Source organism: Lineus longissimus, chromosome 13 (assembly GCF_910592395.1).
Source record: "Lineus longissimus chromosome 13, tnLinLong1.2, whole genome shotgun sequence".
NCBI lineage: Eukaryota > Metazoa > Nemertea > Pilidiophora > Heteronemertea > Lineidae > Lineus > Lineus longissimus.
In genome coordinates this window covers 10,414,704-10,428,437 of record NC_088320.1, presented here as the reverse complement: position 1 = coordinate 10,428,437, position 13,734 = coordinate 10,414,704, and the positions used below count along the sequence as shown (strand labels likewise).

Sequence of the window (13,734 nt, the reverse complement as noted above, 5' to 3'; positions counted from 1 at the left end):
TCTTACAATTTGATCAAAGGACACGAACCTCACACTTATTTACAGCAATAGACCAGCAGCCCAGGGCCCTCGGGTTAGTTGAACTAGGTACCAATATCTGAGTGTGGGAGTGGGTAAAGGGTCATCTGAGATGAATAGATGTGGCAGTCTGCCGGGTACCCTGCATGTGGGTCTGGTGACCCCCCAAAAGGACCTAAAAATGGTCCCAAGATAGTTGACTGAGATACCACTTGTAACCAATAACACTCTGTGCTTACTACTAAACATACATCAAACGTGCTAAAGACAGACATTTTTCGCGTCGCTAAGGGTCCGCCAGACCCCCCAAAAAGGGCCCAAAAAATGGGCTAGCATAGACGAGCGAGATACCAAGTAAAATTAATGCCAAATGATTAAGCACTGTCCACTGTGTGTAAAACAGGTAACTCCAGATAAATTGTCCGTTGCACAAGCAGTACCAGACACCCCCAAAAATTGACCCCTCGCCCCCAGAGTCCAACTAGGCTAGCTTAGATATTGTAGGTACCAGCTGAAACCAGGTTTTAATGATCAATCACACCATTGGGAATACCGAATTATCAATGGCAGACAAAATGTCCATTGCTGTGACCCTGCCAGACCCCCCAAATAGGCCCTGGGGTACAGCTAGGCTAGCCCGGATATTGCAGGTACCAGCTGAAACCACGTTTAAATGATCAAGCACACCATTTTATGGAGGCCTGTTTCTGTTTTATCATGACATCTGCTCTTTGGTGCTCAAACTTACCTTTCTGCAAGAGGTCTTCATGGCTGAAACACGATATTCCATGCTTTGTCTTGCCTATCTCAACTCGAAAAACCAAACTGAAAAGGAAATAATGAAATTATTGTCATTTGTTGGAAGTCGAGAGTTGTGGGTGTCAACAATCAACCTCGCGTATTGCCGATGTAGGCCCTATTGTACTTTTATGTACATTGTCAGTGTTTTTTTGCCTAGGCTAGGGCGAGGCTTTTGTTGACACTCACGCAGCGAAACGTAAGGGGCTTATGCATGGCCATGGGCCTAACCAACAGGCACCGCCATCAAATCTAACCCAGTGACAACACTATATAGTGTCTGATTTAAGTAGGCCCACACACTAAGGCATATTGCTAGATTTTACAAAAGGAAATAGATTACTGAATCGAGCCCTTCAGAATAAAACCGTTCGACATGCAATGCACTAGCCTATACACATTGATACACACACGAGATGTACACATTCCATGCACATGTGCATGCACCAAGCATTGAATGAAGCGTGTTCTGCAGTGTGAGTGTGCAGATCGATCGGCAGGTAGCAACTTCTTCTGAATACTCGGTAGATTCTTCCGTACAGTTCTCAGCTATAAATCAATTGTATCTTGAAAGCCTTCCTTAAACACTGTGCCACTTTGATTTCATTGTTAGAGCAACACATTTTGTAAAAACCGTTGTAAACACTACAAAAATTACCAACCTTTTGCTACCGGCAGCCATCTTTCCGGTTCTGTGCGTAACATGTGCGTCAGCCGACGATCCGCATTTTCTTTTAAATTTTATTTCTTGTGGTTTATCGCTTGACAGAAACTTGACATTTGCAAAATCTGGCAACCCCAGACATTCATCGAATTTTCGACACCTTTCCCAATCCCATTCGCCAGAAACTCGACGTTTGAAAATGATCAGACACCACAGCACTCGACGTCGAGTGCGTGTCGACCGCTGACCCCGGGGGGTACAGACGTCTGATTGACTGCTGCATTAGTAGGCGAGTCAATATATGAAAAATATGGCCTTACCCAAAAAACTTGCAACAAAAGGTTTTATTGCTTTAAATGTATTGGGGGGGTCATAGTGAACCCCAGAAAAAAAGTCTCCCAATTTCTAACCACGGGAAAGGGGTTAATTAGCATAAATTAAAAATGGCCGCGCCCTGAAATATCAATGTACTAGAAACTTTTTAATGGTTCGATTTATACCCCATAAATGTATTATTGATAGATAGGAATATTATACCTCTGAACAAGATAGACATGGTTAAAATTATCTGTGACGTCACAGCTATGGACGATAAAAGAAGCAATTACACTGTTAACCCGTTGACATGAAGGTGGCAGCACTGCTATCACTGTTTTGTCTGGTCTTAGTAAATCTGAAATATAATTCATCCCTACTTCCTTCCAATGTTTATAAAAGATCATTCCTTGATTAATTTTGATTAATTTATTGTACCATAAATTTCCTTCCAATGTTTATAAAAGATCATTCTTTGATTAATTTTGACTTATTGTACCATAAATATGTGTTTCCCGAGCCACGTGCTTGCAGGCGCCGCCTTCTTTGCCTTAGTGAGCCAATCATATAACATCTTATATTGTAGCATATGATGAATGTTTTCCCAGACTTTTATGTGGAAGTATTGTCCTTTGCTGGATTGGGGGTACGGTTCACTTGAATAAGACAGATGTAAACAATGCAAGTTTGATAAAAGAAGCAATTACACTGTTAACCCGTTGACATGAAGGTGGCAGCACCATACTGTAGTGACTCTTAAAGGGGCAAAAGGGATAACACTACATCTCCCTTTCTAAATTGTCTATGTTATTTCTGAACTTGGAACTGAACGTTCGTGCACTTTGATGTGGCTTGAGACATCTGATCATGATACATGATACATGAGACATCTGATCATGATACATGAAAGTCCATACTTTTAGTTTAAACCAGAAATACTAAATTTAGGACATAACCTGGACATGCGTCATAGAGGTTACATAACGCTGCGCAACCTGAAATTTGGTTGATGGAAATATAGGCTTTAAGATGCCTTTGCAGTTTATAAATCCAAGCGATCTACTGGTTTCACCAGTCCGGTTGATCTCCTAATGTATTGGTCACCTGTAGCTGATTACAGTTAGGCATCAGTCACTTGAGGCTGATTTATACCGTTGGGCATGATTGTCTCTTAGACTTCTACGGTTTCTGCGTAGATCTTACATTATTGTTATCAGTGTTAAAATTATAACCCCAAATCTTATTTATAATAACATCCATTAACCCTCTCCATTTGAACCATTTGGTTGCTTTTAGTCCCAGTGATTCAAAAGGTATCACTGTTTTGTCTGGTCTTAGCAAATCTGAAATATGATTTATTCCTACTTCCTTCCAATGTTTATAAAAGATCATTCTTTGATTAATTTTGATTAATTTATTGTACCATAAATTTCCTTTCAATGTTTATAAAAGATCATTCTTTGATTAATTTTGATTAATTTATTGTACCATAAATATGTTGCAGGCACTGCCTCCTTTGCCTAAGTGAGCCAATCATATAACATCTTTTTTTTGTAGCATGTGATGTATGTTTTACCAGACTATTACGTGGAAGTATTGTCTTTTGCTGGATTGGGGGTACGGTTCATTTGAATAAGACAGATATAAACAATGCAACTTTGATGTTTGATAAAAGAAGCAATTGCACTGATAACCCGTTGACATGAAGGTGGCAGCACCATACTGTAGTGACTCTTAAAGGGGCAATAGGGATTACACTACATCTCCCTTTCTAAATTGTCTATGTTATTTCTGAACTTAGAACTGAACCTTCGTGCACTTTGATGTGGCTTGAAACACGTTGAAAAGAAAAGTCTGACTTATCTTAGACATCTGAACATGATACATGAAAGTCCATACTTTTAGTTTAAACCAGAAATACTAAATTTAGGACATAACTTGGACATGTGTCATAGAGGCTACATAACGCTGCGCAACCTGAAATTTGGTTGATGGAAATATAGCATCTAAGGCTTTAAGATGCCTTTGCAGTTTATAAATCCAAGCGATCTTCTGGTTTCACCAGTCCGGTTGATCTCCTAATGTATTGGTCACCTGTAGCTGATTACAGGTAGGCATCAGTCACTTGAGGCTGATTTATACCGTTGGGCATGATTGTCTCTTAGACTTCTACGGTTTCTGCGTAGATCTTACATTATTGTTATCAGTGTTAAAATTATAACCCCAAATCTTATTTATAATAACATCCATTAACCCTCTCCATTTGAACCATTCGGTTGCTTTTAGTCCCAGTGATTCAAAAGGTATCACTGTTTTGTCTGGTCTTAGCAAATCTGAAATATAATTTATCCCTACTTCCTTCCAATGTTTACTAGCATATTACCCGAGGCGAGCATGATGTTGCGCGAGCACGTTGTTGAGAGGGGTGTTGAATGAGTAGTGTTGTTATGCTGTAATGTCATTGCATGAATGTCAGCCGATTTGAAAATGAACAACTTGAATGCGCCAATGTTAGTTATTGAGAAGTGTTACCTGGTGGAAGTGGTGAGGGTGTGGGTCTTGTCTTGTTGTGGATTATATGGAGCTGTAGACAATGTTTCTGGTGTAGTACTGGTTGTCGTTGGTTGTTGCGGTTAATATGCAGATGTTCTGTAGTGAGGTTGCTCTGGACATGGCGACGTACAGTTGGCCATGTGTGAAGACTGGACGGGTGAGGTTGATGCCGACGAAGGAGAGGGTTTGTCCTTGACTTTTGTTAATAGTCATTGCGTATGCTGGCTTAACTGGGAACTGGCGGCGTTTGAAGTCGAATGGGAGTCCTGAGTCTGATGGGATTATGGATATCCTTGGGATGAAAACGAATTTGCCTGTTTTTTTGCCGGTCATGATTTCTGCTTCGAGAAGGCGTTGTCCAAGGTTGACAATGCGGAGGCGTGTTCCATTTAGGAGGCCGTTTTTAGGATCTAGTTTCCTGAGTAGAAGGACAGGTGTGTTCTTTTGTAGAGTTAGTTTGTGTGGTGGCAGACCTGAGGGGGTCAGGGTGTTGAGGAATTCTGTTGGGTAGACGAAGCGCTGAGTGGTGTCTGTGAGTGTATCGGTGCTGAGGTAGGTTGTGGTTTGTTGTGGTTGGTTGTTGATGATGATGTTGTTGATGTTGTCGACATCCTCATTTGTTGGACAAAGTATCGCTCTGGTGTAGTCGATCTGTGAGGGTCAGGAAAGACCTGATGGATGAGTTCTTTGAGACCGCCTTCGATTGGATCAATACATATATCTGCTGGGAGTTGAATCATGCATGGTCCTATTTCATGATGGGTTGGTTGTGTGCCATCTCCAATGGATAGTAGGAATGTCTGGAAATGTTGAGCTTGTAGAATAGTTTGGGACGAATTTAGTGTGGTGCGCATGTTTGTGGTAAGGTGGAAGAGTTGTACATTTGGCCAGAGGAAGGAGTTTTTGAGGCTGCTGGCTAGTACGTCTGCCTCCTTGCCATGTCGTATGACCGGGAGGACTTGGCGGAAGTCTCCTCCAAGAAGTATTGTTTTGCCTCCAAAGGGTATGTTGTCCGGTACGTCCATAATGTCACAAAGTGAACGGTGAAGTGCCTCGAAGACGTGTTTGTGCATCATGGGTGCTTCGTCCCAGACGATGAGTGCAGCGTTCTTGATATTTGTTGCAAGAGAGGAGTTCTTTGAGATGCTGCATGTGCTGTGGGGTTGTATCAGTATTGGTATTTTGAATTTTGAGTGTGCTGTTCGGCCGCCTTCTAACAGTTCGGAAGCTATGCCGGATGATGCTACGACAATGATGGGTTGGTTTGTTGAACGTACGCGTTGCATTATGGTGTTGTAGGTGAACGTTTTCCCAGTTCCTCCTGGGCCATCTAAGAAGTAGAAGGCTGGTTGTTGTGACGTGATTGACTGGATGACAGCGTTGTATATTTGCAGTTGATCATCATTTAGAAGTGCGGTGTTGTGGTCTGCTTTTTCCTTTTCTACCGCCGGATTGAAGTCTTCATTGTTGTCGTTGGGTGATGGCAGGGTAAGTGTTAACTGCGGCATGTCGAAATAATTGGCTAAGGACTTGTTGTGGCGCTGGAGGAAGATGTTGGTGTCATTCAAGGTATGCTCTGTGACTTGGTGCTGTGTCAGCGATGGTGTTGAGTGGCGGATGTCCTCTGACAAAGAGTCCAAGTAGGAATAGAAGAGGGTGGATGGGTCAGCTGGCTAGCAGAAGATGAGGATAATAGCAAACAAATTGCGGATTTGTTTTGGATGTGCAGTTGCTTTAGCTTCTTGGAGGCAGGTGTCCCATTCTCTGTCGTCCTCTAGGTATCCTCGTAACACGGCGGCCATTTTGAATGTTGGAGCAACGTCTCCATTTTCCTGGCGGCGAAGGTCTTCAAAACATGTGCAACCTGGTATGTGGAGTAGGAGGAGACGGAGGTAATAGCGTTCGCCTTGTGCAGGTGATGCTGTGTACATTCTTCCAATGGCGAACATGCGCTTACGTGGTGTCCATGTGGCAGGGGATTTGTTCCAAGTGTAGTGTTCGGGGAACTCATGGTATAGGATGTTGCGTGCCTCTGGGTACATCTTGTTTGCTTGAAACCATGCGGTGAGTGTGGTGTCTTTGGCTCGATCGAGTGCTTCTTGTGCACTGCCTGGTGTGAATACAATTGATTGCTGGTTTGGGAGGTGTACAGCTAGACGTTGAATTGCTGGTGATCGACTGTTGAGATCATAGTGGAAGAGGCGCAATGTTGCCTCTCCTGGTGAGATGTATCTTGCGTCGATGAAGCGGTGGATTTCATTGACAGCGTTGTTTTCGTTTGGTTCTTGTATGGATGCCATGATGCGGTCTTGTCCCTTGTAGACATACTTGTATAAGTGCTTGACTGCGGTAACTGTTGAGCATATTTCAACATTTATGTGTGCTTGGTACTTGGCTGCTAAGTGTGGGTTATATGGGACAACCCAACGATTGTCGAGGAGGACACCATTTTTGTCGATTTCCTCGCCATTGTCTCTGCGCCTGTAAATGGGGTAACCATCAGGCGATTGCTCGGTGGTTTCGGAGAATGTTTTTGGATAGTTTTTGGTGCATTGCCCTTGGTCCATACAGGGCGAGTTGGGGTTGGCGGTACCACAGGGGCCATGTTTCATACTTTGCGTGATGGTGTTGAACAATGATGTTTGTGATGGTCGAGGGATTTCTGCTGTGACATACTTGTTGTAGTCATCTGGAGAGCAAGGTTTATCGTCTGGATGGAGTATGAGGAGAAGATGCATGTGAGGGAGCCCTCGTTTCTGAAATTATCATGACAGCCAGACCCCGTTAGCGAAAGATGAGCAAAATAGGTGGAATGCCTCTCAGCTGGATGTTTATAATAGGTCAGATAAGCTGATTTATTGCACTCCAAGGCCTTCCTCCTTGACATCTGCTATTGCACTACAGACACCACCTACTGTGTCAGGTTTACCTATCTTACTGGGTTCATTACACTTGGTGCAATATGGGTATGTGGATTAGTGGATTAGTGGATTAGATCGAATGAACTCAATGTGTTGCTGAATTCCTGCCATGAATTGTTATATAATCTATACTATAATGCGCGTTGTGGCCGCTAAATAGGAGGCGATTTTTGTTTCAAAATTGGGCCTCGGAAATGCGTCGAATTCTTGCAACTTTTGGCTTCGTAGGTGTGGATCATAAGTAAGAGTGTCACTGAGGGTGTCATACGTCGAATATCTTGGTGGTTTTGGAATAAATAACAACTTTTCAGAGAGCACGTCGACTGGAGAGCTCCGCTTATTCTCAAAAGCATACACAAACTTCACGCATATTCTCCCTGCCACATCGATATTAGCTTCCAGCACGTATGTAGTGCTATACAACCAGGTCCATGGTGCAGGGTATTAGCAGGGAGATTAATGATTAGCCTATTCTATTTTAGTTCTATTCGGGAAACACTGACCGGAGTGATAAGGCAAATTCTGCAGGGTGGCCTACCGGAACATGCAGCAGGGTATCAATAAACAGTTATGCCAGGATGGACAAAATATGTACAGTGGCCAGCGCTTGCTCTTTGATTTATTCTTTACTGATTGATGTTGTCAGTTTGAATTGCGTTCTGCATCTCTCCATGCGCCTGGCTTTGGTCCGACAGTGGCATTGGGTACGGGAGTGGGTAGGTGATATGCCTAATATGTGAGGCCCTTATTTGGAACAGGACCTGCTGTCACTGGTCTCAATGCATTGTGCAAAATAGCGTACTCCAATCAATCTATTGGGGGTTGCATGTAGATAGCAGCAATAAGTCCCTAAATGCAGTTCATTTCGTGTTTAACCTTTAATAAAACTTCAGTAACGTTAGAAATTTAATGTAGTTCAATCATCGTGCCCATTTAACCAATGTATATTACATTTCAACTTTGCCCGCTCTATGGGTATATGCTAGTGTTATATAATGATGAGTCATGGATTGGTCAAGGAACAGTTGCTGTATCTCTTCAATGATTTTGATGCGGAGAAGCAGTGTATGCTTCTGCATTGGTTTCTATCTGATGTCCATGAAATTTCGTTCAAATATTGTAAGCTGAGGCAGAGATGATGAAACAAGTATTCATCATCATATTCATGAAGGAGTCTATCATGAAAGAACTGAAAACCTGATAGTGATAGTGACTTCAAGATGACCGAGGATGACTATCATAAGGCCAGAGTTCTCACTCCCGTCTACCCCTGCCCCTGGCCTTCTACCCACTTTCAACCCTCAGGAGTCACATTTTCATCCACAAACCCTTTGCAGATTTGAAGCAATATTCCTGTTTGTCGCTGTTACAATACACCTTGGGATTTCACCCCAGACTGACCATAAAATTCCTAGGCCAAGGTATGCATGGTCTGTGTGTTAACAGAACAGGTAAAGATGAAACAGCATGCTTAATGCTAAACTGGACATCACATGATAGGCAGTATATCCACACCTGATGCATTGCAATTATTTTAGCTTAAGTTGAAATTGGATGGATAGCTCTGACCTGGCTACAGGGAGTCTGTGTCAGTAAGTAGGCCATGCAATAGCATACATTATATAGGCCGTAGGGATGTGTACTATTTTCAAGTTAGGTCGAGATAGAGGCAAGGCTGTAATATTGGCTCTTTTATAGACTAGACCACTCTATCACAGGATAAATGTACTGGGATATTTGAATATTGTATGGCACACGCTTCGTCACAGTGTGCTTGAAACTGAAATGGAACAGGTATATAGCATGGAATCTGTCATGGATTTGTGGAGCCCGATATAGTGGTGACGCAAAGGCATGAACTGTTATAGACACCCTTGGGATTTCCCTAAAATTTCTGACGGGAACTGACGTTCCAAAAGTTGAATGTCCGGGGAACAAATGATTATTTTATATATCTTTATCTCTAACCCCCCTGAAAGCCATACACTTCCAGGGGTACTGTTTCCGTAGCCTCCGCCCATACGCAAGTGTCCGGAACATGAGCAATGTCAAAACATTAAAGCTAAGTGTAGACGCCCCCTCACATACACACATATAGAAGAAGAAAAATGCTGTGACTAAGTTAATTTTTGTTTTTAAAGTAGCCCGCAAAAACCAAAAATTAAAATCTCGTTTCTTATCGCTGCTACGAGATATTCCCTTTAACAACACTACATTTTACGCAGCAGCATGGCTTGACCATTAAGGAGAATGGTCCTGAGGGGTTAAAAGTTGTTTCAAAAGTTCAGCCAACATAACCACAAAGCAAACACATAAAAGTTACACCGTTGACCATTACTAAACTCAACATCTTGTCAGCTTATATATAGGTAACACGTGCTGTGGCAAGCAGTCAGCCAGGAATGTAGGTAATAAAGGCACTGGAAAAAAAGGCACTGGAAAAAAAGGCACTGGAAAAAAAGGTACGGAAAAAAAGGCACTAGGTTAAAAAGGCACTGGAAAAAATGGCACCAAAAAAATGTATGGGAAATCTCTGAGAAATCTCTACTACATAGATAAAAAATAAAAATAAAAATTTCTATGTGCATTTCTATGTGTAGTTTTTTTCTACATCAACAGAATACTGGGTGGTCCAAAAAAACGGAGCAGCCTATTTTCAGTACCCTCCGACCAGAAAAACTAGCTTGGATAGGCAGGGAATCCTTATAAAAAATAATACAAAGATCATCCGATTTGGTCCAGTAGTTTAATCAAGTTAGATTCAGGGTTCCCTCACCAATAACCTATTTCTACAAGATACAATAGTTTCACAAGAGTGGCTATTGACATCTAGCAAAACATTCTTGATGAGTCTCATTGCAGTTTTATTGGTGAGAAAGCCCTCGAAGCACATTACACATTGCAGATTACACATATAGAAATGCACGGGGGGGGGGCACCCCAAATGAATTTTTAACCTAGTTTCCTGGTGCCTTTTTTTCCAGTGCGTTTTTTACCTGGTGCCTTTTTTTTACCCAGTGCCTTTTTTGCCTAGTGCCTTTTTTACCTAGTGCCTTTTTTCTAGTGCCTTTTTTACCTAGTGCCTTTTTTCCAGTGCCTTTATTACCGTCTGCCGTCAACCAGATATGCCAGAGGCGATTAGACTATCTGTGATTACACCTGATTACCCCAATACCAACATCATCGGTCAACTCAGAGAGAAAACCTACGCCTACCGAGCCGACTTCAAATTGAAAGCCATCAAGTTTGCAGAAGAGCATGGAAATCGCGCCGCAGGGAGGGAATTCAGCATCAACGAGTCAATGGTCCGAAAATGGAGGCAACAGCACGAACCCTTACGCCAAGTGAAGAAGTCACAGAAATCATTCAGGGGGCACAAAGCGAGATGGCCAGAGCTGGAGAACAGAATAGAAGAATGGGTATTGCGGCAACGAGAAGAGGCTAGAGGCGTGTCTACAGTCACCATACGTTTGAGGGCACAGACCGTTGCAAAAGAGATGGATCTGGCAGACTTCCTGGGCGGGCCGTCCTGGTGCTTTCGCTTCATGAAACAAAAGAACCTCTCTATTCGGACCAGGACAACCCTCTGCCAGCGTCTATCAGCCGACTGGGAGGAGAAGGTCGAGTCTTTCCAGAAGTACTGCCGAGACAAGATTCGTGAGAAGAAGATAAAGCCAGACCATGTGTCGAACATGGACGAGGTCCCGATGACATTTGACATCCCGATGACAAGAACGGTTGACAAGGAAGGTACCAAGACGATCCCCATCCGCACCACCGGTCACGAAAAGACGAGTTTTACCTGCGTCTAGGCATGTACGGCCAATGGCAAGAAGTTACCGCCCATGGTAATTTTCATGAGAAAGACAATCCCGAAAGAGAAGTTTCCCGCTGGTGTCGTTGTCAAGGCCAACAAGAAAGGGTGGATGGATGAAGAAAAGATGGGAGAGTGGATTCGTGAATCCTATGCTAAGCGGCCCGATGGTTTCTTCAAGACAACACCAGCGCTCCTGATATGTGACTCCATGACTGCCCACAAGACCGATGGCGTGAAGAATGAGATTAAGACCAACAACAGCACCCCCGCCGAAGAAGCTGCAGCCCCTCGACATCAGCGTCAACAAGCCGTTCAAGAACCACATTCGTACTGCCTGGGAATCCTGGATGACGAGTGGGGAGCACACTTTTACGAAAACTGGCAGGCAGCGACGGGCAACCTACGCAGAGGTTACAACTTGGGTAGCAGATGCATGGAAATCGATAAAGGAGAAGACCATCGTAAACGGTTTCGTGAAGGCGGGCATCATCGAGAGGCCTGTGGACTACACGAGTGAGGATGACGAAGATGATGACGATATGGACACTGAAGGGCCACGTGTATTAGACCCAGCAATCGCTCAACTGTTCCATTCGGATACGGAAGATGAGGATTTCGAAGGATTCGTGAGTGACGATTGCCAGGAGAACTGAATTATTATGGACTTTAATTTTGATAATTGGACTATCATATTCGTTACTGTGCTAGACTGTTAATTACTTGTGATACTGGAAAGTATTGTTCTTAAATTGGACTCAAGTGAACTTAATTGGCTTGGATTGTTTATTCTGCGTTGATCAGAGTCCAATTAACTCGCTAACCGAGGCATAACTCATGGCAACGGCAAGAAAGCATTGTTCTTTTAATTGTTTTAACCTTTGTACTCATACTCTAACGAATTTGTAAATGCCTAAAGTTTTAGTCATGAAAAGTTAAAATAAACAATAAATTTGATAACAAATCCTTTGTTTTTTATTTTCTGCAAAGAATAACTCTGAGGCAAGTTTGGTGGCAGAAAAAACAAGATCAGTTAATATTGTTTTCTCGTCACCAAACTGTGAGATAAACAGGTTTTATTTCACATCAGTAAAGAGCATTCTATTTGTGCATTTTGATGACAACAATCTGAATCTAAAACAGGGTTGTTATGTTTCCACGGCTAAAGCATCACCTGAAACAAGAAATGGAAACCTCCGGCCCTCCAGTGCATGCCGAAGACGTTGAGACAGTCCCCAAGTCTAAAATTGTCCGGCCGCGCTGGAACATCAATTTTACAAGATATCGACAACACCAACGTAATGGCTGAGTACCGGACTGTCATGACGGTAACTTCTCGAAAAATGGGTGCGCCCTATAGTTCGGTGCGCCTTATCAGTGGATTTTAACTGAGAAATCAAAGGTGTGCCTCATAGTAGAGTGCGCCCTTTAGTCAGAAAAATACGGTAGTCTCATTTATGTGCTGTATTTGGTGGCCGGTCGGACTGTCAATTGCTCGTTGATATAGGACAATGTCTCGATTTGAAGTTGAGGTTGATGACTCTGGGATAATGGCTTTGACTTCTGATGCTGTGGGTGTATTGTACCGCCTTAGATCGGTGGTAGGATCTGCTCGTAACACGAATTTGAGTGGTGTGGAAGGGTCATTTGTAATGCATTCGGCTGCATGTTTATATGCTTCAACATATGGGCTGCAGTTATGGAGCATCGTTTGCAATGTTTGTATTGTATCCACTGATAGAGTTGTATTCCATGCGATGCGATGCGATTATTTGCCTCATTTTCAGTGTCGCAGATGTAGAGTTGTGCAAATTTTGGTTCTGCACCTTGCGCTGGTAGAAGATGGCCGATGCGATGGTTCACGTTGCCTTGAATACGGAAAGTGTATGGTCCTCTGTTTGGGAGTTTTTCCTCATGTACACCGGGCGATGTAAATGCGAGACTGGAGTTGTAAGCACATATATTTGTACGAAATTGTTTTGCTTCATTAGTGTTAGAGGTGAGAAGTGCTTGGAGTTCATTTGGTGGGTCATTGATTTGTGGAAGGGAAATTTGACCTTGATTGCAGCAGAGGGAAAACTTTGCGTTTTGCCCTAATTTGCCAGAATGGGTTTCGTTTTTCCACATGAGAGCGTCGCATGGTGTGCACTTGTTGGGACATTGTGCCGAGGTCATGGGGTGTAGGTAGATGGCGGCCAGATTGGACATTATAGTCATCAATGTTACCAAGAGCGAGGTGTTGAGTTCGATTGGCTTGTGTAGCTCTTTGACGTTTTAATCTTCTTTGGGTTTCGATGCTTTTCCTTTTTAGCTCACCTCTTAGCAGAGGTGAGCTTATCCCATACCGTGGCGTCCGTCGTCCGTCGTCGTCGTCGTCGTCGTCGTCGTCGTCGTCGTCGTCGTCGTCGTCGTCGTCGTCGTCGTCGTCGTCGTCGTCGTCCGTCGTCCGTTAGCAGGGCACGTTTCGTAACTGTTAGAGCTATTGAGTTGAAACTTGGGACACATGTACCCTTATGTAATGACACCTGGGAGACCAAGTTTCGGTCCGATTCGTTTCATGGTTTGGCCACCAGGGGGCCAAACGTTAAAAGTGAAAATATGCAATATCTCCCTTAATAGTAGTCGGGAAATTTTGAAAAAAATATGGTAGG

The 13,734-nt window shown here is 43.2% G+C and overlaps 2 protein-coding genes across 2 annotated transcripts; both read right to left on the bottom strand.

Moving 5' to 3' along the window:
- Positions 1-4,369: 4,369 nt before the first annotated feature.
- LOC135498409 (ATP-dependent DNA helicase PIF1-like) lies at positions 4,370-5,856 on the bottom strand. Its single transcript, XM_064788664.1, has 2 exons — positions 5,230-5,856; positions 4,370-4,999 (listed from the first exon to the last, which is right to left on the bottom strand). Exons 1-2 carry the CDS (start codon positions 5,854-5,856, stop codon positions 4,370-4,372), a joined length of 1,257 nt encoding a protein of 418 aa, XP_064644734.1.
- Positions 5,857-6,021: 165 nt separating this feature from the next.
- On the bottom strand, positions 6,022-7,086 carry LOC135498407 (uncharacterized). Its single transcript, XM_064788662.1, has one exon. It carries the CDS (start codon positions 7,084-7,086, stop codon positions 6,022-6,024), a length of 1,065 nt encoding a protein of 354 aa, XP_064644732.1.
- Between the last annotated feature and the right edge of the window lie 6,648 nt (positions 7,087-13,734).